This window comes from Myodes glareolus, chromosome 5 (assembly GCF_982192425.1).
Source record: "Myodes glareolus chromosome 5, mMyoGla1.1, whole genome shotgun sequence".
Classification (NCBI taxonomy): Eukaryota; Metazoa; Chordata; class Mammalia; order Rodentia; family Cricetidae; genus Myodes; species Myodes glareolus.
This window is the reverse complement of record NC_142030.1, coordinates 98,569,525-98,597,157: the sequence shown is the minus strand read 5'-3', so window position 1 is coordinate 98,597,157 and position 27,633 is coordinate 98,569,525. Positions and strand designations below refer to the sequence as shown.

The window sequence follows — 27,633 nt, the reverse complement described above, 5'->3', positions numbered from 1 at the left end:
CATCAGACAGTGTGGAATTGGGCCTGGTAACTGTGGCCTACCCGTATCTGTTCCAGTCTTTCAAATTCCTATCACTTTTTAAACCGATTGCTTCTACCAAGCCTTTCTTCCCCAGCTTTCTGAGAAACACCACCGACAGTTTGAGGCATTTGCTTTAGGATAAATATCAAAAAGGTCTCACTAGGGTCCTCATGTCCTAGTCTGTCAAAGGGCTTGGCTAGTTTCACAGGACTGTAGAATCTTCAGGACATGTTTTCAAATGCTTTCCCTCTTAACCTCTTCAACAGACAGCCTGCTCTTCAGAATGAATTCAAACCCTGCTTTGGCTCAGAATCCACAGGAGATGGAATGGGGGCTACAGAAGGCTGAGAAGGCAAAGGCAGGCCAGGTTACAGTAGGCCCCTGCAGGCTGTTCTAGAGTGTGTAGGATGACTGTAAGCTCACACGCTACCACTGTTCTATTTAAAGCCAAAATTTTGCAGGGAAACCTTCGTGAATCTTCAACCGGAAGCTTTACATCAATGCACCATCTTATCCTTGTCTGACCTCCTGACTTGGTCCTTCTTTTGGCATCTCCATCACAAACCGGAAACCACAGCCTTTCAGCACGAAGCTTGTAAAACAGGTCTAGCACGCCTTGCTTCTTGTAACAACCTCGTAGTCCATGGCAGAGTCTCATGCACACTGTGCCAGCTCAGACTCACTATGTAGCCAAGGATAACCCTGAACTACTAATTTTTCTGCCTCCACCCCTGAGGTCTGGGCTTGCAGGCTTTTGTCACCATGTGCTGTTTCTGTGGTGCTAGGGAAGAAACCCAGGGTTTCCTGCGTGCCTGGTAAGCACTCCGCCGATGGAGCAAACGCCCAGACCAACCATCCTCATCTAACCGTGCTGGCTCCAGAGTGTTAGGCTCTGGTGTCGTCTTCCAAGAAGCAAGGGAGTCTTTAAAATTACATCATAATTACATCATAAAAGTTGATATGGTAACTATCTTCTCTTCTGGGTGTAAGTGGAATTTTTCGGATTCGATTTTTTAAAAATGAATTCGTGGTTTTCTAAGTCATCCTAAAAATATCATTCTTGACAATAGAAAGAAGAAAATGAATGGTTTCTTTTCTTTCAGGGGACATCGTTTTCAAATGACTCTACACCGCTCAAGAGATCATCTAGGAGTTTAATTATTATGTCACTATGATAGTTAATATTGTCCAATTGACAAGATCTAGAATGCAGATGAAGAGCCCATGAGAGATTGTCTACATTAGGTTAATTTTGGTGGGAAGATGCACCATAACTATTGGCAGCACCATCCCATAAGCTGGACTCCTGGGTTGAATAAAAAGGAGGAAGCAAGCTGAGCACCAGTGTTCACCTTTCTTGGTTTCCTTGCTGTGCCTGCAATGTGAGCAGCTGCTTCCCACTCCTGCCATGATGGGCTGACTATACCCTTGAACTGTGAGCCACAAAAAGCTATTCTTCTGTAGGCTGCTTTTCTCAGGTATTCTGTCACAGCAGCGAGGAAGGTAGCTACTGCAGTCAATTACTAAGAAAGCGGTCTCGGTGGTATCTATTCTTCTTTTGATACTTTATGGCCTGACATGTCTAAAGGATCAACCGTCCATTGTAGTTTCTAGCAAGGTCAATGGGCAACGATGTTGGTCACAAAGCAAGCAGTGAAAGTTTTGATAAAATTGCTGTGTGTGTGTGTGTGTGTGATGTGTGCATATTCATACACATTTAGAGGGGCCAAAGGAGGACATAGTGCATTCTTCTCTATCACTTTATGCCTTATTTGAGGCAGGGTTTCTCACAGAATCTGGTCTTCAATGCCTTTCAGCTATGCTGGGAACCAACAAGTCTCAGTAATTCCCCCTGTATCTGCCTTGTATTGCGTCAGAGGTGTACCTACCAACACACAGCTTTGTTATGTGGGTGCTGGAATGGTTTCTAGTTTCTCACAGAACCTGGGTCCCTGTACATGGTGAACCATATTCTTAGTCTGTTAGGAGTTTTGATCAGTGAAAATAACCTAAAAAGATTCCTAACAGTGCTTGGTGCCATAGATAAACTACTTTCTCCATAAGCCAGAAGAACAGGGTCTTTCATGAGCTTCTCTCATCAAGTGCTGGGCTTCTAGAAGGTTTGATGCATCCTTTATAGCTTCTACCTCTCCGTCTCCAGAAGGGAATTGAGAAAAGAAAGAGATGCTTGTTTCACATTAATTCTGGGAAAACTGCTTACTCAACACAAAAAATGTGGATTTTGTTAAGAAACCAACAAAGTTGGACTAGAATTTTCCCTCAGTTACTTTCACAAATAACAAGCTTTATTTCTTAAAGCCTCAGTGTACCCCCTTCATAATTTGAAACACACATGAAGTTAGAACGCATCTGATATTCAGTGCTATATGGCAGTGTTTGTCAACCAGATGGTGGCCGTGACCTATAGTTAATTGAGTGAAGAGATACCAGCAGAGTTGGAGAAAGTCTTTGTCAGCTACTCGTTAGACAAAAGAATTAATAATATCTTGAATTTACAAAGAATTCAAAACCTACATTAAAAAATCAAACAAGCTATCCAGTAAGTGGGCTAATGGAATGGACAAGAACAGATGACACACAAATGACAAAAATAAGGAAAATGTTCAGTATCTCTAGGCATTAGAGAAATGAAGATAAAAATGACATCAAAATTCCATCTTCTCCCACTAAGAATTATAGTCATTAAGAAATGCTGGTGAGGAGATGGACAACCAGGAATCCACATTCACTGCTGGAGGGGATTTAAACTCGTCCAGCCACCATGGAAGTCAACATGGAGAGTCTTCAAAAAATGAGAAATAGATCTCATATAGGACCCAGTTAGACCACTGCTGGTGGTCTACCTGAAGGGCTCCAAGTCAACACACCTACTCTTTAGTTTTTATCAATTTGTTATCACTATTTACAAGAGTTAAGCTATGGAACCAATGCAGATGTCAACAACAGAGGAATGGCGAAGAAATGAGGTTTATAATACATAGTGGGATTTTGTTCAGACATAAAAAAGAATGAAGTTGTTGTGTCATTTGCAAAAAATGGATACGACTGAAAATAATCATATTAAATGAATTGTCTTATATTTTGCCTCATTTGTGTTTGCACCATAGTCACTACAAATGCATAAAGTCATATATATGTATATATATGTATATATATATATATGCAGATGGCAAGGAAATAAAGAAGAAAATGGCAAGGAGAATAAAAGAGAATAGTGGGTGGAGGAGAGAAAGGAGGAGAAAGGACATCAGAGTATGGGACAAATGTGTTCACTTTTAATAAAGGGAAGTGAAAAGTGAGAAGATAGTATTTTAATTTTTTATATTTATTTATTTGTGTGTGTGTCAGTGTGAATCTGTATGCACACACAGACATGCCACAGCACACAAGTGGAGGTCAGAAGACAACTTATGGAAGTTGGCTCTACCCTTCCACTACGAGCATCCTGAGGCTCAAACTAGGGTCATCTCGGTAGTGAGTGCTTTCACCAGTTGCCCAAGAAGCAACTGCTTCCTTGTCTTGAGGGTTATTTGCTTGTTTTTACTAAAATAGAAACAGTTCGTAAGGAGAAGCACAGTGGGTCTGGGGAGATAAAATTTAACACAAACCTGGAATATTTTGTTCTTCATAACAAGGATGTGCTCAAACTCCAGGGTAGCAAGCCGTGAGGGATCTGCTGAAAGGCCATAGGAAGCGACCTTCCAGTGAGGGCACAAAGCCGGGGCCATGTGAACAAGAAAGCAAACAGCACTTGTTTGCGATTATAGCCTCAGCAGATGGTAAATTCCCACAAGTCCATCTCAATATAAGTAAATAATTGAAAATGTAAATATTTGGAGGACAGGACTCAGCTCAAGAAAGAATTCCAGTCAATACATGCAGAAGGAAGGGCTTCAGTTAGCAAAGTGCTTTCCACACAAGCTTGGATGCCCATGTTAAAAAAAAATGTGTCTGTAATTCTGGAACTAATGAAACAGAGACAAGAGGATCCTGGAGCTTATGGACCAGTCTGTTTATACTAATGGATGAGCTCCAGTTTTAGTGAGAGACTCTGTTTCAAAAAATAGGGTGGGGAATGATCCAGAAAGACAGCCACCATTGACCTCTGGCCTCCCCCTATGTATACACGTGTGCATACACACTCACGTGAATATGTACAGACACTTTACAGACACACGTATGCAAAACACATGCAGAGAGGTATAGAAGGATCAAGAAAAACAAAAATTAAGATTAGAGAACCATGGTAGTAATTGACATCAAGATTATTCAGTCACGTTCGCAGAGAAACGGGATACTTGTGTAGTTTCAGATGATCTCCCACACAGGGGCCAGAGAGATGGCTAAGCGGACACGGACACTTGCTGTTTTTACAGTGGATCAGAGTTTAGGTAGCTCACAAACCACCTGTAACTCTTGTTCTAAGGAATCTGATGCCTTCTAGCCTTCAAGGGCACCTTCTTGCAGATATGCATAAACACACAAACACACATACACAAGCACAGATATGCCTACACAAACATATAAATAAAAGTGCAAATGAAATCTAAAGAAAAAGATTTCCCTTGAATTGCTTATTAATTGCATGTAGAAAACAAAACAAAACAACAACAACAAAATTCCCTCACAATGCAGAAACCCCAGCAGGCTGCATTTGAATTAAACAAAGTTAATGTCACCAATAATAAGACTTATTGACAGCATGCTCACTTTGGGAGGAGGCACAGAAGGGAACATTCCTTCTGAGTATTTTTATCTAAACTGCAAAACATCATCCTAGTCGTGGTTAGGCAATAGACAAAGCCAATATGTTGGGCAGTAAACAGTAACCTGATCACTTCTTCTCATTGCCAAGATTAGTAAAGACACCACGGGAAAGAGGAAGGAGACATGGCAAAGAAAGGCAATATGGGACCCTAGAATGCAAAAAAGAAGTGAATGGGGATCCTACATGAGAAGCTTAGTCCCTTTCTTATCAACGAGTCAACGTGGCTTTCTTAGTTTTGATCATTGTATTATTTATTTTGCTCGTTGCTTACAAAGGCAGCTCAAGGAAGGATTTATTTGAGCGCACAATTTGAGGACACCGTCTGTCATGTGGGAAAATCAAGGTGTCAGGGTCGTGAGGCAGCTGCTCGTACCACACCCAGAGACAAAAAGCAAAGCAAGGTGACTGCTGGTTTCTCCTTATTGTCTGCCCCAGGACCACAAACCATGGGCGAGTGTCACCCACATCTAGGGTATGTCCTCTCCCTCCAAGGAACTCAGCTTAGAAACTCCCTTAGGGGCGAGCCCAGAGGCTTGTCTCCTAGATGAGTCTACATGCTGTCAAGCCAACAGCCCAAATCAGCCACCGCAGCCGTTGAACTATTGTGTCCGTAACTGACATTAGCAGAAGCCTGGCAAAGGCTGCGTAGAGATAATCCTATTCCTGCAGCTTTGTCTCCCCGTCTGCAGTTTTCCCAAACGAAGAATGAAGTTTGCTTTTTTAAAGTCGTTGACATGGGTGAGCGAGACTAGGTCAAATATACTTCTACATTGTCTACAATGGAGAGAGAGAGAGAGAGAGAGAGAGAGAGAGAGAGAGAGAGAGAGAGAGAGAGATTTTGCATATAGGTTTGAGGATTCCTAGAATGGTGGTGCTGGGAATATTACAGTACTTCTTGGGGATCACTTCTCCCACACTCTCCACATTGCCTCCCAGGTGAAGGGAACTCTGTGTCTGTAACTCTTAGCATCTCACACTGTCATTCTTCAGCAGAGATGGAGTGGCATGTAACATTGACATACCTGGGAAAACCGTACTGTACACGTGCTGTTCTTCCCATAGGCCTCCCTTCTTGGGTGTCAGTTGCTCACAGAAAACAGGTCGTCTACACTGTACTTCTGTCAAGAAACTCCCTTTGTCTGTGACAGGGGAAACCAGCTAATTGGAAGATGCTCATTTGCACATCTAATTTTCACCCCCAAAGCTATTCCTTCCATCCCAGTTCTTCTAAAACAAGAGATGTGTTTGGTTCCAACCATCTTGTTCCTCCTTTTAATCCTTAATTACTTTTGAACTTGGGCGAGAAGTGACTGACAATTGAGCACTCTTTAGAGTCCCTTAGATCTCACTACATCGCAAGATGCACAACTTCCCCAGAATGACTTCGGTAGCCTCATTTTTCTAGGAGGTTGGCAAACGTCACAACTCATCTTCCATTCCAAATAACCTCTGGACTTGGGGTTGCAGAAACACAACCATTCAATGCTGTTTTTGCTAGATATGTCAAACATCTTTTATCTATATTGGGACTGAAGGTTCTTTAGCCCCCTTCCTCAAAAGATGTAACTTTGGGTCATCCAGAAAGACCTGGGCACGGTTCCATCACAAACCACATGCTACAAGCATCCTTTTAAAAACTACTTCTCTGGGCTGAGGAGATGATTCAGCAGGCAACGTATGAATTCAGTGCTCCAGCACCCATGTATAAAAACAGGTTTGGGTGGCACATGGTGAAAATCCCCAGTGCTAGGAAGGCAGAGACAAGTGATCTCTGGGGCTTGCCAAACACCCACCCTAGACAAATTGATTGACGTCGATGAATGAAACCTCTGTGTCAGAAACCAAGGTGGTTGGAACCTGAGGAATGATACCCAAGGTAGAGCTTCCACATGCACACTCACTGGGGTGCATGTGTGCAAACATACACATACAGGGTGGGGCAGGAGAGAGGGAAGGAGCAAGAGACAGGGGGAGGGAGAGAGAGAATTAAGAGAGGCCAAAAGAAAAAAAACCCAAAACCCAAAAACCTTAAGTTCTCTCCACATACAGACCAGTAGACATTTCTCTTCTCCCAGTCGCTGCCTTTGTCTCCTCTCTCTCCGCTGGTGCAATGACGGGAAATGCCTAAGCGGAGTCCTCAGGTCGTCTGTGCCTTTTCATTCCCTTTGCAATTTAATTTAAAGTCCAACTTCTGTGCTAAAGTGCCTGTCTGTGAACGCCTGTCTGAGGGTGAGACTAATCTTTCTCTACTTGAAAAATAACCAACACTTACAACACCATAGTTATGATTATATCACAATAAATATTCTATGCAGGACCAGGAACAGCTCCTTCAAGAAAAATGTGTGGCGACGGGTAATTGGAATGAACTATATGTGTTTTCGCTGAGCCTTGGAAGCAACAGCAAGAACAAAGATCTTCAATCCATTCCCAAGCATGGATTATTTTTTGTCTCTCCTTAAAGAACACCATGTAAGGGTTTTTGACATCCTCTGCATCATAATGGGAACAACCCTGGAAGAAAAAGCCTGTCTGCACTTGAACCTCATCACTGCCATGATGGGCTCTGGTTATCCTGAATAAAGAGAAACAGCCTGGAGATGTGTTGGTGCCTGGACAATTCTGTATTCCAGCTCTTAAGTACTTCCATTTTAGCCTGGTTGTGAATAACTGAGAGGCCAAAGAAATCCCGTCCATCTGAGCTGCAGATGTCGGGGAGAAAATGAGAATGCTAACAAGCTATTTGAGAAAAGGGAACTCTGCCTGCGCCTTCATACTGATTGCATTGGCCCACCTCTGCCTAGCCAGGTGGAACCAGGATGCTATGAAGGGCCTGGAAAGACCGCTCAAAAAGCAGATTGTTAAAACAGCTACAACAGCAAAACAGACGTGAGCCAATGTAACTGGGGTCTGTTAGTTCACTACAGAAGGGTCAGATTACACTTTTCTTTTTTTTTTTTTCCGAGACAGGGTTTCTCTGTAGCTTTGGAGCCTGTCCTGGAACTAGCTCTTGTAGACCAGGCTGGCCTCGAACTCACAGAGATTCACCTGCCTCTGCCTCCTGAGTGCTGGGATTAGAGGCATGTGTCACCACCACCCGGCTCATGGTTACCTTTTTATAAAATTAAATGTGTGTATGTTTGTGTGTTGTGTGCATGCTCATGTGTGTGCGTGTGTGTGTGTAAGCACTTGTGTATAGTTGTACATGTTTATAGAAGCTGAAGGACTACCTTGACTGTATCCTCAAGCATGCTCTTCACCACTTTTGAGACAGGGATGCTCATTGCCTTGGGGTTGCCGATGAAGCAAGACTGGCTAGCCAGTGAACGCTAGGGATCATGTTTCTGTCCTAATGGTCAGATTGTATCTCACCATGTCTGGCTTTGTTGTGTAGGTTCTGAAGATTTGAACTCAAGTCTTTGTGCTTTATGAACTAAACCACCTCTCTGGCTCTCGATTACCTGTGCTGTTTTCACTGGGGTTCTGATGACAGCAAACAGCCAGCCCATGATGTGTGAGACCTTTTATTACGTTTCTTCAGTTTTCCCTTGGGTTTGGATTCCTCTATTGTAAGAACATTCTGAGCAAGGGAGGTTCCTATGCAGGAATTTGTGTATTTTCCCCCTAGCATCCGTCTTCTCCATTTTGTTGGCAGGGAATTGAAGGATAGATTTTTTTGTAACTTTAAAAAAATTGTGTGTGTGTGTGTGTGTGTGTGTGTGTGTGTGTATGCACTTCCATGCATGAATGCGGATGCACACATGATGTATGTGAAATCAATCACACATGGAGGGCAGAGAACAAATTCTGGTGTTGGTCTTTATATTCTTCCTTGGTGGAGACAGACTCTCCGGTTGTTCATGGCTGTGAACGCCAGACCAGGAGGCCCAGGGGCCTCTGTGTAGCCTTCTGTTTCCACCTCCCATACTACCAGACCACTGGAATTACATACTTGTGCTGTGGAGTCCAGCTGTATGTGGGTTCTGAGGATCTGAACGCAGATCCTCACACTTGCCAGACAAGTGCTTTATCCGCTGAACCACCTCCTTAGCTCTATGGGATGTACTATAACAGGGTCCACCAGTGATCTATGGACTTGAACTCTTGCCTTCTGAATCTTGATGCCCTTGATTTCTGTTCTCACACAGTAAGAAGATTGCAGGAGGCCCAAAGTTTCTAAGCTTTTTCTTGCATCTGAGTTCACCAAAATGTAGGAAGAAGAAAGTCCTTGGTGGGATAACGGTTTCCTGTGGAACTAACCGCGAACACCGAAGTACTTCCAGCAAGCGGCCCTGTATCTGACATTTTGAATGGGGATTCTCCCCTGCAGAAAGCACACTCACCAAACTTTAAACTTGAATTTTGTTTTTTCTACTTTCTGTGTGCATGCATGGTGTCCATGTGTGTATGCATTTTTTTTCAGGTGTGGTATTAAATGCATGTGAATGTGTGCCCACACATGCACATGCGTGCCTGTGAAGGTCCATGTTTGACGTCAAAATCCTCTTCAATCATTTTTCCCCCTTACCTATTGAGACAGGTGATGTGGGAGGTGGTGTATGCTGTGAATATGTTCTATTGCCATTAGTCAATAACGAAGTTGCTTTTGGCCAATGGCTTAACAGAGTAAAGTCAGACTGAAAGATTGTATGCATATATATAGAGAGAGGGGGGGGGTGGAGTCAGAGAAGTCATATAGCTGCCTGCAGGAGACAAATACACTGGAACTTTGCCGGTAAACCACAGTCACATGGTGATACACAGATTAATGGAGATGGGTTAGTTTAGGATATAAGGGCGAGCTAAAATATGCTTAAGCTATTGGCCAAATAGTATTGCAAATAATATAGTCTCTGTGTGATTATTTCAAGTCAGGGTGGCTGGGAAACAGACTAGCAGTCTCTGCCAACAGACAGGCATCTTAGTCAAATCCACAGCTCTCCGGTATGGCAAGTCCTGCTAACCAACTTGCTATGGGGGGGGTCCCCTGTCTCTGCCTGTTGGGGCTGGAATTCTATAACTACCTACCCACATTTTACGTGGCTTCCAGGGAAGCAAACTCAGAACTTCATGTGTATATGGCTTTAACTGCTGAACCATCACCCCACCCCTTTGTTAGACTTTTATCCACAGAGTTCCATGAATCTAACTTCTGGAAAGGCCTATCAATCTTGTGATAAATGCTACTTTTCAGGTTAACTTGCTTTGTTTCCCAAATACGAAAATGGCCAAGATGAAGGATCTCTAACTGTATTTCTATGTTCTGCTTAAGCAAAACAGTGATTTTTCTTCAAGCAAAGAAACCACCTGGGTCCTCTTTCCAGAGATCCCTGGAAACATTGCGCTCTAATTTTTCTGATCTTGTGTATGAATTTTTCAAAAGATGAAGGCAACAGACAGACAGTTGACCCTTATGGATTTAGCTGTTGTGAGAGGGGAGGGGCTGAGAATGTTTTCTTATTGACAGGCATAGGTAGTCTGGGGATCTGACTCATCTGGCAGAGTGCTTGCCTAGCGTGTTTGAAACCCTGGGTTTGAGGCCCAACACCATATGAACTGCATGGAATCCTATTTCTTGGTAGTAGAAGCAAGAAGATCAGAAGTTCAGGTTTATCTTTGGTTACATAGCAAGTTTGAGGGCAACCTGAGATGCTGCCTCAAACAATAAAGGGGTGGGGCTAGAGAGGTGGCTTAATAGCTAAGAATATTTATTCCTTTCAAATTAGCCACACTGAGTGACTCACAATCATCTGCAACTCCAGCTCCGGGAATCCAATGCCTTCTTCTGGCCCCTGTGGGCACCTACATTCACATGGCATTCTCTGTCTCTCTCTCTGTCTCTCTCTCTCTCTCTCTCTCACACACACACACACACACACACACACACACACAAAACACACTCACTCACAAATAAAAATAATTTTAAAAAGTAAAAAAAAAAAAAACTAGCAAAGATGACAACAAATGGCCCCTTGATGTGTTCATGTCCCTTTAACTAAAATTTCATGGTTAGTTTATGCCAAAGATGCAACAGCCTGAAGACAAGCACCCGTTTGCCAGGGAAGCGATCAGGAAAACACAGAGAGCCTTAATCTCTAGAAGCCGCTAGCCTTGGGGCATGTCCCAAGACCACCCACTAATGAACTGTGTCTCCTTAGGTGAATGCTAAGTGTTTTTCCCACTGAAGTCGCTGTTATTGCCGAAAGCATCCTTAAGAGATAGAGCAAGCAATGTTCAGGGTGGAAGAACAGAGGCCCTTCGGCAGCAGCAATAGCTGTTTTGACTGCTCACAGGAACACACTAGATGCCTTAAATGCCTTTAATGCCGAAGTGCTAATGTAGCCCATGTTGCCTGGGGCTTGGTTAAGACTGGTCTTAGCTTTGCAAATAGCCAACCTGATAGAAAATGCAAGGATTTAAGCAATTGGACGGATTATTAGAGGCTGGTGAAACAGTGTAAGGGTAGGCTTGCCCTGGATGAGAACCCAAGTTGAATCCCTCCAACCCACATAGAAAAAAAAAATAAGCAGGCAGAGTGGTAAACACCAATAATCCTAGTACTGGGGAGACAGAGAGAGGAAGATCCTTAGGGTGTGCTGGTCAGTCAGTCAAGCTCAATGAGCAAGTTCCAGGTTCAGTGGGAGAACCTGTCTGTCTGAAAATGAGATCTCGGAAAATGACAGAGAAGACACCCAACTTTAACCTCTGCCATTCACATTCATGTTTGTGGACACACACATACACACTAACATAGGGTAAAACAGACAGTACTGAAATGGCCATGTTCTTTTCTTTCCCCGTAGTGAATTTTATCCCAATTAAATGGTTTGCAAGTCTATCCATCAGCAGCAAGTCTGAAAGGCTTGTGTTTTCTTAACAATGTATCTACGGCCTTTGAACATGACTCTCCAGTATGAGAAAGGATTGGGCGGGAATGAAGGTGGAGATTTGGAGGGGGCTAGAACCGTAGGTGCGATTTTCTTTCTTCTCTAGGGAGTCCATGACCACAGCTGGTGTCCTCAGTGTAGCTGAGTTTCAGGGAACGTGATTAGCTAGAGGTGGTTGGACCTCCAGCTACCTTGACTACCAAGTTACCTGCATGCTGTATGTGTGTTTCTTGAGAGCATTCCTATTAAGACAAGGCAAGTCAGCCTTGAAAGCAGGATGCCACATTAGAAGACCCGGGGGCTGGGCAGCATTTGGAGGGATGCCTTAAAAAAAAAAACAACTCTTACAACCAGGCATAAATCAAATGCTTCAAATTTACCAAAAACTAAAAGGACATATTCAATATGTCTTCAAACTGTATTCTTATGCTAAAAACCTTTCATCACTTCTATAATGTCTATCATTTTAGCGTACAACTGGTTTACTTCAATAAACTCAATTCTGTGAGTATCTATTTGATGTCAAAAAAAATCTGTGCATGTACATATGTGAGCATGGGGGGATGAGAGGGAAGGAGGGAGGGAAGGAGGGAGGGGGAGAGAGAGAAGCCAGAAAGAAGAGAACATGTGCAGGAGAGAAAGGAGACACGAGGAAAGGGAAAGAGAAGGGAGAGAGAAGGGGGAGAGCGAGGAGAGAGCAAGGGAATTAAATAGACTCTTTTAGGCACCTGTGTAGAGAAAATCATAAAGGGCCATCTTTCAATCTCATTAGGAAAATATTCCTTAAAATACCGAAAGGATTTGGTACTAGGCTGTTGAATAATGAACAAAGTTAAGCTGATTAGAAGGTTCTGCTGTCCTGCACTTGACATTACCATCACCAACATCGATTACTAGAAAGGCTCTGGAAAGGCTGTAGATGACCCAGATGTTTCTGGGGTTCCTTCGACATCTCCACTTTAACCCACTCTTACACTACAGGACTGCTTTGGACTTCTTTCTTTTCCAATTGCAAGTGATAAGCAGAATGCCTTTTCGGAGAAACGTAGACAATTCATCTGTCTAGGCTGCAGCTCTGCCCACTACCTGCCTTCCCCTCTGGAGATACAAAACTCTGGAGAACTCCCTGATTGCTTTGTAGCTGAGATACCATCACGCTCACAGTTTGTGTCTTTACCAGTGGCAAATTAGTCTTCTTGCTACCTCTGAACTGTTTTCCTTGCTTCCTAAGACCCAAGTGTTTCTCTCGGCTTTGCACAAGCAATAAAAGCACAGAAACGCCACTGACCAGCCTCATACACCTGCCTCCACTAATGCCCTCCGAACGAGCCACGGTGGAGGGCAGCCTGGCCTGCTCCATGAATTCATATTCATCCCACACGCAGAATGCTCCCACCATGGCCGACTGAGAGCTTTGCCTGGCGCCACCCGCCCCTGGCACTGTCTCCAGTCGAGAACAAGTCCAAGAAATAGAAAAACATAAAAAGCTATTGTCCATGTCCAGTGAGAAATGAAATGCATTGGACCAAGCATCACAACTTCCTTAAAATAATACACCTCTTTATCACTTTCACATGGGGATCAGGCTCAGGGCTGGTGAAGTCATAAACCTTCTGAAATCAATGGCTTGAGCCATCACCACTTGATTCTAACACATCCTCTTTTTTTTTTTTTTAAAGAAGGCAATTTATTACAAACTTTCAATGGCCTCACCTTATCTTCAGCACTAAATTTGGTCCACGTCCTGCTTGGCTTTATAGTGTTGGCTGCAACCAGAGGGTTGGAAGCAATTTATTAATAAGAGAACATGCATGGCCTGAAGCTCGGGCCCAGGAAAATAGCTTATGAATTACAGTGTCGCCGCAACCCAAAGTTTACCTCATCTAGAAAGAATTAATGACACATACCAGATTTCTTTGGGTTGTCTCCAGGCTAACTCATTCCAGATTTTTGTTGTTGCCTGCTTTTTTTTAGGAAATATCTCTTAAAGATCTCCCAGGCTGTTCTCAACCTTGTTAAGTAGTCAAGGATGTCCTTGAACTTCTGAAACTTCAGCCTGTGCTACCCGGAAACTGGGATTACAGGCTTACACCAAAGTGCCTTGCAGGTTTATTTGGTTCAGGGCTTGAACCCAGATTTTTATTCATAACCAAGCATCCTGCCAATTTACCTCTCCAGTGCTCAACCCAGATTCGAGGCTCCTAGTTATGGGCTTGGCTTTCTGGGATTAGCAAGGTAATGATTGTATCATCTTCGACCAGCAATTTCTCCCTTTCCTCTGAAACAAAGTCACAGCTACAGTGGAAACTACAGGGCAGGAAAGAACAAGGTTTCATCTTCCAGAGTAACAATGGCATTTGTCCCCTTCAAGGGGTGAGCAGGCTGGCCTGGGAAGCTGTAATCAGATTTGGCTTGGGGACTGGAAGCGGCACATTTGTCTGGTTGCCTCAGCTGAAATCTTGCCTCAGGATTCTCTGCTCTTCCTTCCATCCGTCCCAAGGGAGGAAAGCGATGTGTCAAGATGTTCCAGCCAGGCCAAAGAGCAGCATCTCAAGGTCACAGATAACTCCTCTGTTCAACAGAAGTGGTGGACCAGACAGGCCAATGTCCTCCAGTCTTGGGAAGTCCTGACTCTGGAGGGTTCTGGTTTAAGGGTGATGTCATAAGACCTTATCCCGTACAAGGGCTTCAGAAATCAATACCCACCCACTTATGTCCCTGAGGATTCTTGATTTAGCCTAAAGGAATTCAATATCTTCTCAAGAGAAAGCAGATGATTATCCAATAGCTGGATAGCCCAGTCATTAGCCCAGAGCCCATGCTTAAGGCCCAGGAGTTCCTCTCCCCACGGCTCACTGGACAGAACTGGTGCAAGTTTTGCTCTAGGTCAGCAAGTTGCTTTATCGGCCAGTGGGTTTTTAATGCTTACCAGGCCCTCCATGTTCTACCACACTGTTTTCTGGATGTTTCTAAATTCCTCATCTAGATGCCTCTCCACATACATGCACTTGTAAGACTGGAAAGAATTAGCCACAGAAACAGTACAAATTCACTGTTACAAAAAATCATCTGGTCCCAAAAGGTCATGACTGTGTAATTCCACTTACATATAATGTCCAGAGTAGACAATTGCATATGACAGGAAATGAATTAATGGTATCCAGGGGATGAAGAAAAGGGAAATTTAGATGGCTGGCAATAGATATAAAACCTTGTCAATTTACTAAAATTCCCCAAACTCTAAAGTTGAAAACAGTAAGCCTTATGGTATGTGAACTATATACTAATAAATTTGTTCTTCAGAGGTTGGTGAGAAAGGTGGGTGGGCACTTGCCGCCGAGTCTGATGGCTTGAGTTGGAGCCCCAGAATGGGAGAAGGAGAGCCGGTAACTCTCACAAGTTGTCTTACAGCTAATATACAGTTAGAGAACAGGATTGTTTACAATTGCTATTAAAACTATAAAAGGAGACTCTTGAGATAGCTCAAGGTGTAAAGTGCTTGCCACACAAACATGAGGATTTGACTTCTGAGCCCCAGCACGCACAGTAAAGGAGAAGCAGAGCATTGGGTGCCTGTAATCCTAGCACCGAGCATGAGACACAGGAGTAGCCCTGGGACTCACTGGCCAGTCATCTTAGAAGAATCTGTGAACGCTATGTTTGGTGAGAAATCCTGTCTCTAATAGAGAGCAAGGGAGAAAGACACCCAGTGCCACACCTCTGGTCTACACACACACACACACACACACACACACACACACATTCATGCACACATGAACACAATCAAATACTCAAATAAATAAAAGCAACGGGGAGAAAAGAAAGGAAAAAGCAAACCAGAGAATGTTAGCAGAGTGATTGGGATGCCCTGGAAGGAGGAAGAGAATTCTGTTCCCCAACTCAGTACAGGCTTAAGCAAGTTACCTACCTAACCTCTTTGGGTATAAGATTTCCCAATATCATGTCATTGTGAGCCGTGGAGACTAATAACTGGGACATCATTGTCAGGAATTAAACATTTAATTCAATTCAAGTACCCTCAGCAGGAAAAGAATGCTGAACTGAGACCCCTGGGCCATTCTTTCGACAGGGACTTGAATAGTGCCTAAGAAGGCCAGGGAGCCTCAGACATGGGACATGGCCTTGTTTTAGATTCTACTTAATTCATTTATTTTTGAGACAGAATTTAATGCAGCTGAGGCTGGCCTGCAACTCTCTATGTAGCTGAGGATGATTTTGGCCTTCTGATCTCCCTACCTCCACCTAAGAGCTGGAACTACAGACGTGCACCCTCACACTGATTTTATGTGGTACTGGGGATGGAATCCAAAGCCTCGTGTGTGCAAAAAAGTACTGTGCCAGCTGAACTACATCCCCAGCCCATTTTTCAAGACCTGCTTGAAAATGTTATGATGGTTCTGTTAACACAGGCTCCGTTCTCCTACTGTCTCGCTTAAGAATGCAGGCAGCCTGTTTTTACCTTTTTCAGAGGAGGAAGCTCTGTTCCTTGCACACACTTCTCAAGCATGAAAAGTCTTGGACGTGACACTCTCTCGATTAATAGAACCGAGGTCCTTTTCATCAGGCAAACACTGTGCTGGTCAGATTTAAACGTCAACATGCCACAGTAGAGTCACCCAGGAGGAGACTCACAACTGAGGAATTTGGTTAGTCAGTTTGTCTGTGGGTGACTGTCTTGACTGACACAGGAAAAGCTACCCTGGATCATGATTGGCATCACACTCTGGGCTGAGCAGGAGCCGTGAGCCAATAGGCAGCATTGCTGTCTGTTTGCGACTGTGGGTGTAACCAGCTGAGCTGAGTCTCTACCTCGATGTCCTCCCAGTGACGGGTCAGGACCTGGAACTCTAAGCTGGGTGAACTAGTCCTCTCCGAAGTCGCATTGGTCAGGGTCATTTATCCCAGCTACCAAAAGCAAACTATAAGCAAAGAAGAATTAGGGAATGTTCACTCTTGCATACTGGACTAAGAATCCTTTGCCTGACTTGGGAATTAGAACCTAAGTCAGTCATTTTTTTCTCTTTTAATTAAGGAAAGAATGGAGCGAGGAAACGAAGGAGGGATACACAATCCAGGAGGATGCAGATTTGGGCTTGTGTGGGGAATACATAAGGGAAGGCAATATCCCTTTCACACTTCAAAGGAAGCGGTGTGTTTTGTTTTCATACTTCATCTCCTCTCCTCTTGGGAAAAGAAGCCCAGCTTTGAAGGCTCTCTGTTTAAACTCATTAGGAAAACCATCAATGAAGGAAGCTTTCATGCGACTGTAGTGGGAGGAATTAGCGTGATGGGGAGAGCTGGATCAATCTTTGCGCCTTTCATCTGCTAAGATGGGAGGTCAGCTCGGGCTGCCTGTTCAGCTGGAAACTTAACATAAACAAATGCTCCGCTTACTGGAGAGTCCAAGGGACCAAAGGCCTATGGTATTCTCCCGCAAATCCTCCCCAGAAGCCAGCTCTACCTACTGCATTATCAAGATGGATGGGTCGGAGAGCGCAGTGATCAAACTGAATGGCAAAATGTCTTACCCCAAAGAGAAAGTGTTTTATTTAGCATTCCAGAAGGAAAAGAGGCAGGATGTCAATGTTTGTAGCATAAACTCCCTTCCTTTATTGTTCCTACCTTTACTAAGCCTGGTATTAGTATATGTGAATATTCGTGTGTGAATATCTGTTTTGGTTTTGATATCCAGGGAGGTTTGGAATCCTCCCTGTGTGTTTGTGTGTGTGTGTGTATAAAGCCATATAACATCTCCAACTGTCATTCTTCAGACGTTGTCTACTTTACATCTTGAGAAAAGGTTTCTCACTGGCCTGGGTCGTGCCTTGCAAAGTATAGGCTAGATTGCTCCGCAAGCCCCAGGGTGTCCACATCAGAAGTGACACCATGCTTACCAGAAATGGCTCCATTTTTTTTGTTTTGTGTTGTTGGTTGTTTTAATCATAGAATCTCAGAATTGAACTCAGGTCTTCATGCTTATGTGGCAGGAACATTGCCAACTGAGCCATCATCCTAGCCTTGGCGTCAATTTTTATTTTAACATTTTCCTTCCGATTAAATAAGTTTCCTTGGTCAATGTTAAACTATAGTGATTAAAACATATTTTATTGTATCTCCTTATCTTGTAGTGGAGGAACTAAGAGTTTGATCCTTCCACCACATGGGCTCCAGGGACCAAATCCAGAAAGTCAGGCTTGGGAGCAAATGTTTTTATACCTGAGCTAGCTCTCTGGTCCTAGGGTAAGTCTTAAATGTTTTGCCCTCAAGTTAATTTGTATTTTCTATGATCCATCTGACTGATTCAAACTGAGGTTACGAGTAAGAAAAGAGAACTGCCAGTGGTTTTCTAAAAGAAGACCCTAGGAACCCCTAAGGAAGAGGGGAAAATGGGATGGGTGAGGAATGGCTCAGCCGGAAGTGGGGCTTACTGCCAAGTCTTATTACCTGAATTGGACCACTGACGAATCCAAATGTTGAAAGGAGAGAACTGATTGCTCGAATCTCCACAGGAACACTGTGGCACAGTCTCTCTCTCTCTCTCTCTCTCTCTCTCTCTCTCTCACACACACACATACACACACACACACACACACACACACACAGAACCCCAATGATGGCAGGATGTAAGATAGAGACAAACAGATCTTGGAAGATTAAATGCCAGCTTGGCTAGCCTTTTTATTGAAGTACCAGGCAAACGAGAGACCCCATTTCAAACAAAAAATAGAAGAAACCTAAGGAACTACACTCAAAGTTGTTCTCTAGCCTTCATACAAGAACTGCACATACATGTACTTACAGAAAAATATGAACATAGGAGAATGCACCCACACAAACAAGAATTAAAGCTTATGTATAGCTAAGAAAAACAGGACATGATAAAAAATGTAAGTGCACATGCATTATGTGTGTGTGTGGTGCATTCATGTATATGCTTGCGTGTGTGAATGTATGTGGGTCTATATGTTTGCGTGCATATTAAAGGAAGTCGGAAGAGGCCCTTGGGTGTCCTCTATTTAATTTTCTGCCTTATTTCCTAGCGACAATGTCTCTTGCTAAATCCGGATGTCGTATTTTCAGGGAAGCTGGTTTGTGATTGAGCTCCTGCATCTGTCTAAACTCTTTAGTGCTAGAGCTACATGCATTGTGACCTCATCAGGTTTCTGTTTGTTTCTCTGTGTTGAGATAAGGATTTAGTCTATAGCCCTGGCTATCCCAGAACTCACTATATAGACCATGCCGGTCCACAACTCAGAGATCCACCTGCATCTGCCTCCAAAGAGTTGGAATTTAAGACATGCATCACAACGCCCTGATTTTTACATGGCTGTAGGGATCTGAACTCAGGTTCTGATGTTTAAAGGGAGAGTGTTCTTACCCACTGAGCCATCTCCCAAGTACCCTCCTGCACATACCTTAAAAAAGAGAATCCATAGCCAACTGTACTATGATATGTGAAATTGACAAGCTGACAAAACCACAGGACAAACGAGAACTCACTTTTAAAACTTGGTAAAATTAAGCACAGTCAGACTTGAGAAAACTTTGGTTTTCTCAAGCAGTTCCCTTTCTGTTTACCAGGATCAGGTGTCCATCCATCCCTCTTTTGGTATCCCCTCATTTAGCTCATGAGAAAATAAGACATGAGATGAACCAGGCCAAACCCTGGAGCCATCCTTGTCTAACTTAATGAGCAACTAACTAATCCAAAAGGAAAACAGCCATTCCTTATCCAGCCATAATGGAGATGCAAGACGGCATGTAAATCAGTAACTCTTGTATTGCAAAACAGACAAATAGATTAATGTGAATTGCAAGGCTGGGTGAGGAGATCGATCAGGTTACCGATTCAGACCATGAACTTTCTCTCAATATACTGCATTTAACTTTTAAATAAGGTTTAGGAGAACCTGTAACACTTTGCTTACTGACAGAGCTATATTTTAGGAAGGGCAGAAATTGGCTAGTCTATAAAAATTAAATTATGCCCCTTTCACGGTATCTAGTCAAGAGGAAAAACTCTAATTACAAGATTGCACTGTCAAACAAATGCAAATTTGTATTCTTTATATCCTGGATTAAAAATTCATACTGGAAGGTTGGGGGGAGGCTCCTCTTCTGAAATGAAAATCAATATTTGAAATATTTTTATGGAATGCAATGATAAATAAGCAAAATAAATGTGATTCTCAAGGACGCTGCTTAGAAACACCAGCCCATGAAGAGCAGAGCTGGTAGCGGAGTCATTATTCATACAAACATTTAACCATCAATTAAGAAGGACAAGGAAACCTCTTCCCCACAGCCCATACTTTACTATTCCAGAAATGAAGCAAAACAATATCAAGAAATAGCCTCAGATCCTAATAGGAGCACCTCTCGAAAGAACAGGCAAAGCTTAATTTTAAGTATACCTCTGTGGAAATTAAATTTACCTTCTTCATAATTTCCAAGAGCTGGGTTTGCAGACTTAAGCCAGAAAATAGCAACTGAAGACTTGGTCCCATCATATTGCTGGTAATGGGGGCTGGGGCAGGCAGGGAAACTGTCTTTCTTTACTGCCTAATATCAGGTTTGCTTAGTTCATTAAGGTTTCTTAGTCCGTTTAAAGGCTTGGTGTTTCCACAGCTATTGAAAAATGCCAGCCCACTCGATACTCAAAAGTTTGAAACCCTTCCATGTTGACTTTCTGATTCTTTCAGTATTCACTTTGTGATCTGTCTGCTTGGCCCACCAGATGAACTTAACAGTCTTAAAAACAACAATAAAACAAACAAACAAACAAACCAATCATCTCAGTCCTTACGATCTTGCTCAAGCTATCTTCCTGGGTGTACGCAATGGTACATTTCCCTCTGTCAGATGTTGGCGGGTGACATTGCAGCAAATGCCTTTGGCCAGGGAAGCTCATGTCAAGAGCCACACAGTGACAGCGACCCAGTGGACTAGGACCAGACATCTAACTTTGTAAAGATCTTTATAACATAGAAAAGGTAGTCCAGATCAGTCTCTCAATGTGGAGCATGCCAGGGTCTCTGGAAGAGCTTAGACCACAGAGGCACAGAATGAGCGTCTTCAGGGGGCACTCAAGTGACATCCAACAGAACTCCAGGAAGACACCTATGTGCTCTTAAGTTAGAAACCCTGGGCCTTTTCAGCTCTGGTGCACCAGGAGTCTCAGCACGTTATGAACCAATTCGGATGTTGATTCTTAATGCTGCCACTTAACAAGTGCTGTTTGTTTTCTGGGGTGGAGGGTGTGAAGTTGACAAAGCAATAGAATCTCAGGGAGGCTGGCTGAATCATAGGAAGTCAGTCATTATGAAGAGAGCTCACATTAGGAAGAGTCTCACATTTCATGAGACACCACAGGCTCGTACTAAGGGATGAGCCAGATACCCCGGTACATGCAGTGAAAGTTAACTCAGGCTGCCACGATTTTATTATATTGCGATCACTTAGCAACCAAAGTTGCTCTCCATCCTTGTTGGCAAAAAAAAAGAAATCGAAGTGACTGGTCTATAACAATTACATGAAATTTAATATGGAATGCCTTCAAGATATCAGTCTCGAGATATTGCTTTCTGTTGAGGAAATAAATAAATAATAAATAAATAAAAAGTAAACAAGCCCTACCGATGGAAACAGTAACCACATTTGCCAGGCTTCCAACGAATGCCTTGAATTCATTTACACCTAGTATACTAACCTACAATGGTTAGTATCAACTTGACAGAATCTAGAATCATTCAGCAGACAGGGCCTCTGGGTACGGCTGCAGGAAGTATCTTTACATGGGCAGAATCACCTTAGTCGTGAACATCCCTGACTGCACTTCTGGATTGTAATAAAGGAGAATAGTGCACACTAGAGCATTAGCAAGTATTGCCCTGTTCTTGAATGTGCGTGGCCTGACCAGCTCCCTCCAGCTCCTGCGGCTGTGACAATGACCGACTGGACTGTGCCTTGAACTACCAGTTAAAAATAAACTCCCCCCTTGAGTCGCTTTTGCCAGTCTACGCTGTTACCGCAAGAGGAAATAGACGAGCAAACACTGAGATAGTCCCCATAACCGGTTTTCCCATTGGATTTATTAATCGCTTCTGTTTTTTTTTTTCAGACATCAAGATTGAGGCTGCAGCTGTGAACACTTGAGTTTAGTCAGAGTGCTTACTGCACAGGCATGAAGACCCGAATTCAGATCCCTACACCCACACCAAATAAATAAATAAAAAATAAAAAAAGCTAAGTATGGTCAAATATGCTGACAATCCAAGTGCTATGGAGAACCGAGACAAGAGGATCTCTGGGGCTTGCTGGCTGCCAGACTAGCTCCCCAGTGAGCGACCTTGTCCTAAGGGAAAAAGTGGAGCAAGATAGTGGTGGATGTCCTGCTGGCTCCCACTTGCCCCTTCACGAGTGTGTGTACCCTTGAATATGTACATGTGTTGTATATATACACACAAAACACATGCATATGCCACACACACGCTGAGAAACACACATACATGCCTTGACCTTCATTTTTCTTCACATTTGGACCCGTGGCCTATGTCCTGTACCCTGTGGTCACTGACATCTTGTTTTGAGACAAGAAGCAACTTGACTGTGTCACTCAAAAACAAGCGACCTAACCCGGGACTTTCTTCAGGACCAACTGGAAACTTTCTGGGGGCAATACGGAAGTGATGAGGTATGTTCTACTTTTCTATAGTATGGTCTTCAGAAGAGGATGAAGCAAGATGAAAAATAGCCCCTAAAAAGCGAGTGTGTGATTGCCATCTTGGAGGTGTACATAGACGTCCCCTTCTGAGAATGCTTCGGGGTGACAACTGCTTTTCTAAATCACATTCCAGCACGTGAAGCACAGGCCCTGACAAGCAGTGGCCTTGAGGATCCTGAGGGAGTTCTTAAAGCCTGCTACTACCTCCTCCCATCATGTCTGCCTCAAACCTATTTCAAGGAAGAGGGCTGCAGATACGTGAAAAGCAACAAACGTTAGACTCAGGTAAAATACAGTGCAAAGAATATCACTCATAAAAAATAATTCACATCCGTCTTAGCTGCAGAATCATCATGAATTTTTGTGTTGTCGTACTATTTGTAATAGCAGGAATACCAGATTCTAAAACCATGCTCGCTGGTTTGAGGAGAGAAAACATAATTCTTGAGAGTAAGTGTATCTTAGACTTCTCTCACAAGAGCAATCTTGGTACAAAGGGCCCACACTCGAGTCAATAATGTATTACAAAGAACAGCCTATAAAGCCATACACAAAGGGTTTAGGGAGGTGGCTCAGCAGATGAAGTGCCTGCCACGCAAGTGTGAGAACTGGAGTTCGGATCCCAAGCACACATATAAATAAGGGTCAGCAGGGCAAATGAGATGCCTGCTTGAAGCCCCGGCTCTAGCAGCCAGAGAATTGGGATCTTTGGAGCAGGTGGTCTCATTAGAATTGGTGAGTTCTGGGTTCAAGTAAAAGATTCTGCCTCAATACATAAAATAAAGCATGCTCAAGGAAGACAGGGATGGCAACCTCTTGTTGCCACCCATGCAAATAAGTATCCACATAGGCATGAACACCACCTACACATAGCATACCAAAAAAAGTGTGGATGTACACCTACATGTATATACCTATGTAGCAACAAACGTGAATGTATATGCACATATACATGATTACCACACATACATAGACATATGAAAAAATAACACTCCCATACCACAGCCCAGTCTTATGAAGAGTTGGCAAATAAGCTCTCCAAGCAACTAAGACATTAACAAGATACCTTCCAACCCTACCCACGAGGAAACTGCTATGCCAAGGTGCTGTCTTCAGTGCTAACATCTGAGCATTGTTTTGCCAGACGGTTAGGTAAATCAATTATTCTAATCACCCCATGGAGCCCTGTGGGCACCTTGTTGGACTAAAAAAGAACAAGGCTCACTCAATGGAACCTATCCCAAGATGGCATTCCCTTCCTTTTCAACAGTCTTTAAATGGAGAAGTCCCTTTTTGACCTTGGAGTCAAAGCAAGAGCTTCATTTATTTTCTTAAAGTTCTGGTTCCATCTTGGGGTGAGCTTTTAATTCTAGCTCTGGGGTGGGTGGGATTCCACCTTTCAAAAGACTTATTAGCTAGAGTGACATCTGTTCCATCTAACTCCCTTCTTCAACTGCACAACATCCAGAAAATTTATTCTGATAGCTGATAGCTAAGATGCTGGTGGGATTGTGTGTGTGTGTGTGGAGGGGGGGGTAATTCTTCCTGGGAAAGATCTTGGCAATTTGTGCCTGGAATTTGATGCATTGGTTCTAAAATTAAATAAAGATCCTATAGTGTTCTTCAAAGAAATATGGTGTGCCGCTATGACAAAACACATTTTTCAAGTTCTGACCTCTGGGAACTTCAAGTAGCTTCATATTTCAGGCTGACATCGCTCACAAGCTACTGTCTAGCTGCTGGAGCTGGAACAAGTTCTTGGTGTATTTTGTTTTTTACCATCCTGATCAGCTTTTTAGTCCAGGAAGGAAAAAGAAGTAAGAGAGAGAGAGAGAGAGAGAGAGAGAGAGAGAGAGAGAGAGAGAGAGAGAGAGAAAGCTACTGATTTACAATGACTGCCCCTCTGGAATCCCTTGGGGAGATGCCTTGGTAATTAACTCTAATGAGGTTAAAGTAACTTCCAACTCTTCGTTTTTTTAGAACCAAACCGTATAAAGTAAATCTGTGCTGCTAATCAGTGTGTGTATGTGTGGTATCTGTGTGTGTGTGTGTGTGTGTGTGCGCACACACACAAGCTCACACACACATATATGTTAAGTCAGTCAGTGTCTTTTCCTGTAATTTAACACCCTCCATTCCCGGTCCTAGATGGCGCTTGGAGGGGGAAGAGCGGTCCAGCTTACCAGCACTTTGCTCCATCACTTCTTTCTGACACATGTCTTGAACGTTCACGGTGCAATTTACGATGAACTCAGGGGACGAGCAGTCGTTGTTCAGTTGGAATTCTTCACACTGGTAGCACTGAATTTGCAGCGCCAACCCTGTGGGACAGATGAAGTGGGGTTCAGAAGTCCTAGTTAAGATCTGGCTTGCATACAGCACACCCTGGCTGGCCTGTATCACCGTGTACAGCCCCAGACAACAAGGGCTTTTGGCTTCTGCATCCGGATCTTCAGCAGGGCCGGCAATGCCTGAAGCCGGCAGGGGGCGGCGGCACCGGTTTCCCAGGGTCTAGCATGATAAAGCCCTGTCAGAGACCCTAAATTCCATCTCTAGACACAAACAGCTCCTGTAACACCCCCTCAAGCCTTTCTGCAAGTTGTTGCAAAGGGAAGGGTGAGAGTTCAAACCCTAGATCTAAGTAGCCGAGTACAAGCTTCATCTCCTGTCTGAGCCTAATTGCTAATTGGTTACAAATTGGTTAATTACTATTTTGGCACCATTCATAATTGCATTCGCTGATGCCTTTTCGGGTTTATTTATTTAATCTTAGAAGTCAGCATTCATAGCTGGGGCTCTGAGGCTTCCTAGCGATCACCCTGACACTGGATATCAAGTGTCCCTGAGCCCTTAGTCTTTCTTTTCAGAGTCCCTTCCTGTGACCAGCGAGTGGGGCAGCTGCGGAGGCTGGAAGAGTATGTGGTGTGTGTGCGTGCATTGTATGTGTGTGTGTGTGTGTGTGTGTGTGTGTGTGTGCGTGCGCCCTCTCCGGGACCGCTACACTACAGCCGCTTTAGACTTGACCTCTTCACCCTCGTCCCCCTAAAAAAACATGTCTGTTGGGAAAAAAAAAAAAAACCCAAAACAAAAAACAAACTCTGATAGCTTAGAGTCCATGATCAGGGGCTAGGTCCAGCCTTACCATATCTTCCCGATTGCTCTCCTCGGATCTGGGAGCTTCTCTTTGGACTCCATGCCCAGCGCTCCCAGTGTGTTCCCTTCCTAGCACCCCATAGATCGTAAGCCAACCACAGATAACTCAAACTGGGATAGCCGTCCCCCGCTCCCAGTCAGGTTGTCCGGTGTGTCGCTCACCTGTACGCGTTGCCGCTCCCTTGGGAGGTCACAAACACTTGGTAACTTGAGATGGTTGGAGGTTTGTAGCCCCTTTTTCCCTCTCGCTGAGCTCAAAGACCCTCCCCACTCCCAGCTCTGCATCCCCGACTGTGCACCCCAAGCAGCTGTAGCTGAGAGTCGCGCCAATCTGCCGCTCTCCTGCAGCGCGGGACTTGGAGAGAGTCCCAGTCTGGCGCCTCTGGGTCTCAGTTTCCAGCACCAAACTCCCGCTGGGTAGCCCCAGCGCAGCTGCGCGGACCCCAGTTGGGCGCACTGGGGGTTAGAGCAGGCACAGGCGGCGAGATGGCATGAGCGCGTATACAGCCAGGCTGCTGGCCTCTCCATCTTCTTACCTGGAAGCCAGAACAATCCGCAAAAAGTTGCTGCGATGCCGAGGACCCACATCCTCCCGGATCGGCAGGGCCGGGAGCGGGCAGGAGCATCAGAGACCGCGACCGCAGCGGAGGCGACAGCAGCGGAGGCTGTCCGGGCCGCAGCGACTGTAGCTGCCGAGGTTTGCGCTGCTGCTGCTGCTGCTGCCCAGGCGACGGCTGCCACCGAGAGGAGCCGCAGGTGTCGCCCGCGGCGCCCGCATCGCCCGCGCCCCGGGCTCCCAGAGACTGGTCCCAGGCTCCTCGGGTTCCCGCTCCCCGGGGCGGAGTGCAGCGCCTCTGGAGGAGTTGGCTGCTGAGGCTTGAAGAACTACTGGCGATCCGGAGCACCCAAAAAAGTCTCGCCTCTTCTACCCCCACCCCTCCCACTCTGGGTACCACGTGACGGCTGCTGAGTTGTGGTGGGGGTGGAGGGCGGGGAAGGCTGGGACTGTCTCTCTGCTGTCCCCACCCCCTTCTACCACCCTTTTAGCCTACCTCCTTCAGTTCCTTGGAAAAGAGCGCCTGCAGGGCTCGGTAGCAGTCCTTTTCAGCGGTTAGGAATACAAGGGTGATTAGGGCGCAGCAGGTGCTGCCAGGCCAGGACCTGCCCTGTGAGAACTCAGAGATCCAAGTGCTAAGCTGGGGTCTTCGCACACTGGGATACCCTTCCCTTCCAGGTGCTCTGTTTCCTTCCAGTGCTAAGTAGTACCCCTGCAATTGGGTCTCACCCATCCAGCCCGGGGTCTTTTATCACCTCCCCCGTAACACACACACACACACACACACACACACACACACACACACACACACACTGGATGACTGGGATAGGATGAAGGGGCATTTCCGTGCACCTGGAAAAGTTGCAAGGTCGCTAGTTCCCTGGGGTGTCCGGTGCAGCTGCGCCTCTTCCTGGGAAAAACCCACATCTCAGGTCACCCCGGTCTTCTGGCAGAAAGCCTCGGAGTTACAATGGTGACCCCGCCGCAGGTGGCTCGCTTGGCCAGACTATTCTCTCACCGCTGGAGGATGCACTGATACAGCCCTGGTCGCCTATCCCAGGAAAAAAAAAAAAAAAAAAAAAAACAACAACCCTATACTGGGGAGTGAACACAGGGATCTGAGCGTTGTTCTTTTACTCACCGAAGCCACCAGCTATATTATACACTCCTTATAGGGCTCTGCATGCCTAGGACTTGGTCACCGCTGCCTCCCTCCGACGCCACGCTCCTTTCTGACAATTCGAAGCGACCCACCTTGCATATTCCCGGGACACCACGGTGCTATTTTTCCTTCCTGGCGGAGCTTTGCAGAAGGCTGTGCTCTGCAAAGAGCTGGCGACCGAAGCTCTTGGTGCCCCCGCCCCCAACCCCGCGCGTTTCCACCCCTCCCCCTTCCCCGATTTGGGAGCCTCAGTGGAAACCGGTGGCTAAGCGGCACCTCTTTTCTGTGGTACCTCCCAAGGGGAAGTGCTCTCAGGCTGGG

The 27,633-nt window shown here is 44.7% G+C and overlaps 1 protein-coding gene across 11 annotated transcripts in view; it reads right to left on the bottom strand.

The window, feature by feature from the left end:
* The window catches only part of Lypd1 (LY6/PLAUR domain containing 1), a 69,951-nt gene extending 42,443 nt beyond the window's left edge, over nt 1-27,508 (bottom strand). For 3 of the 11 annotated variants that reach the window (XR_015001465.2, XR_015001464.2, XR_015737948.1), the window contains exons 1-3: nt 26,647-26,982; nt 26,131-26,448; nt 24,625-24,762 (exon numbers count right to left, since the gene is read on the bottom strand). Coding sequence is in view for 5 of the 11 variants with exons in the window: in XM_048443784.3 (XP_048299741.1) it covers nt 24,625-24,762; nt 26,131-26,160; nt 26,303-26,372 (238 nt within the window). In the remaining 6 variants the exon portion in view is untranslated. Of the gene's footprint in view, nt 1-11,647; nt 12,022-24,624; nt 24,763-25,583; nt 25,687-25,756; nt 25,872-26,130; nt 26,564-26,646; nt 26,983-27,002; nt 27,202-27,404 lie in introns of those variants that run through there. The other 8 variants (XR_015001467.1, XR_015001466.2, XR_015001463.2 and 5 more) reach the window with 8 other exon arrangements.
* Nucleotides 27,509-27,633: the final 125 nt, after the last annotated feature.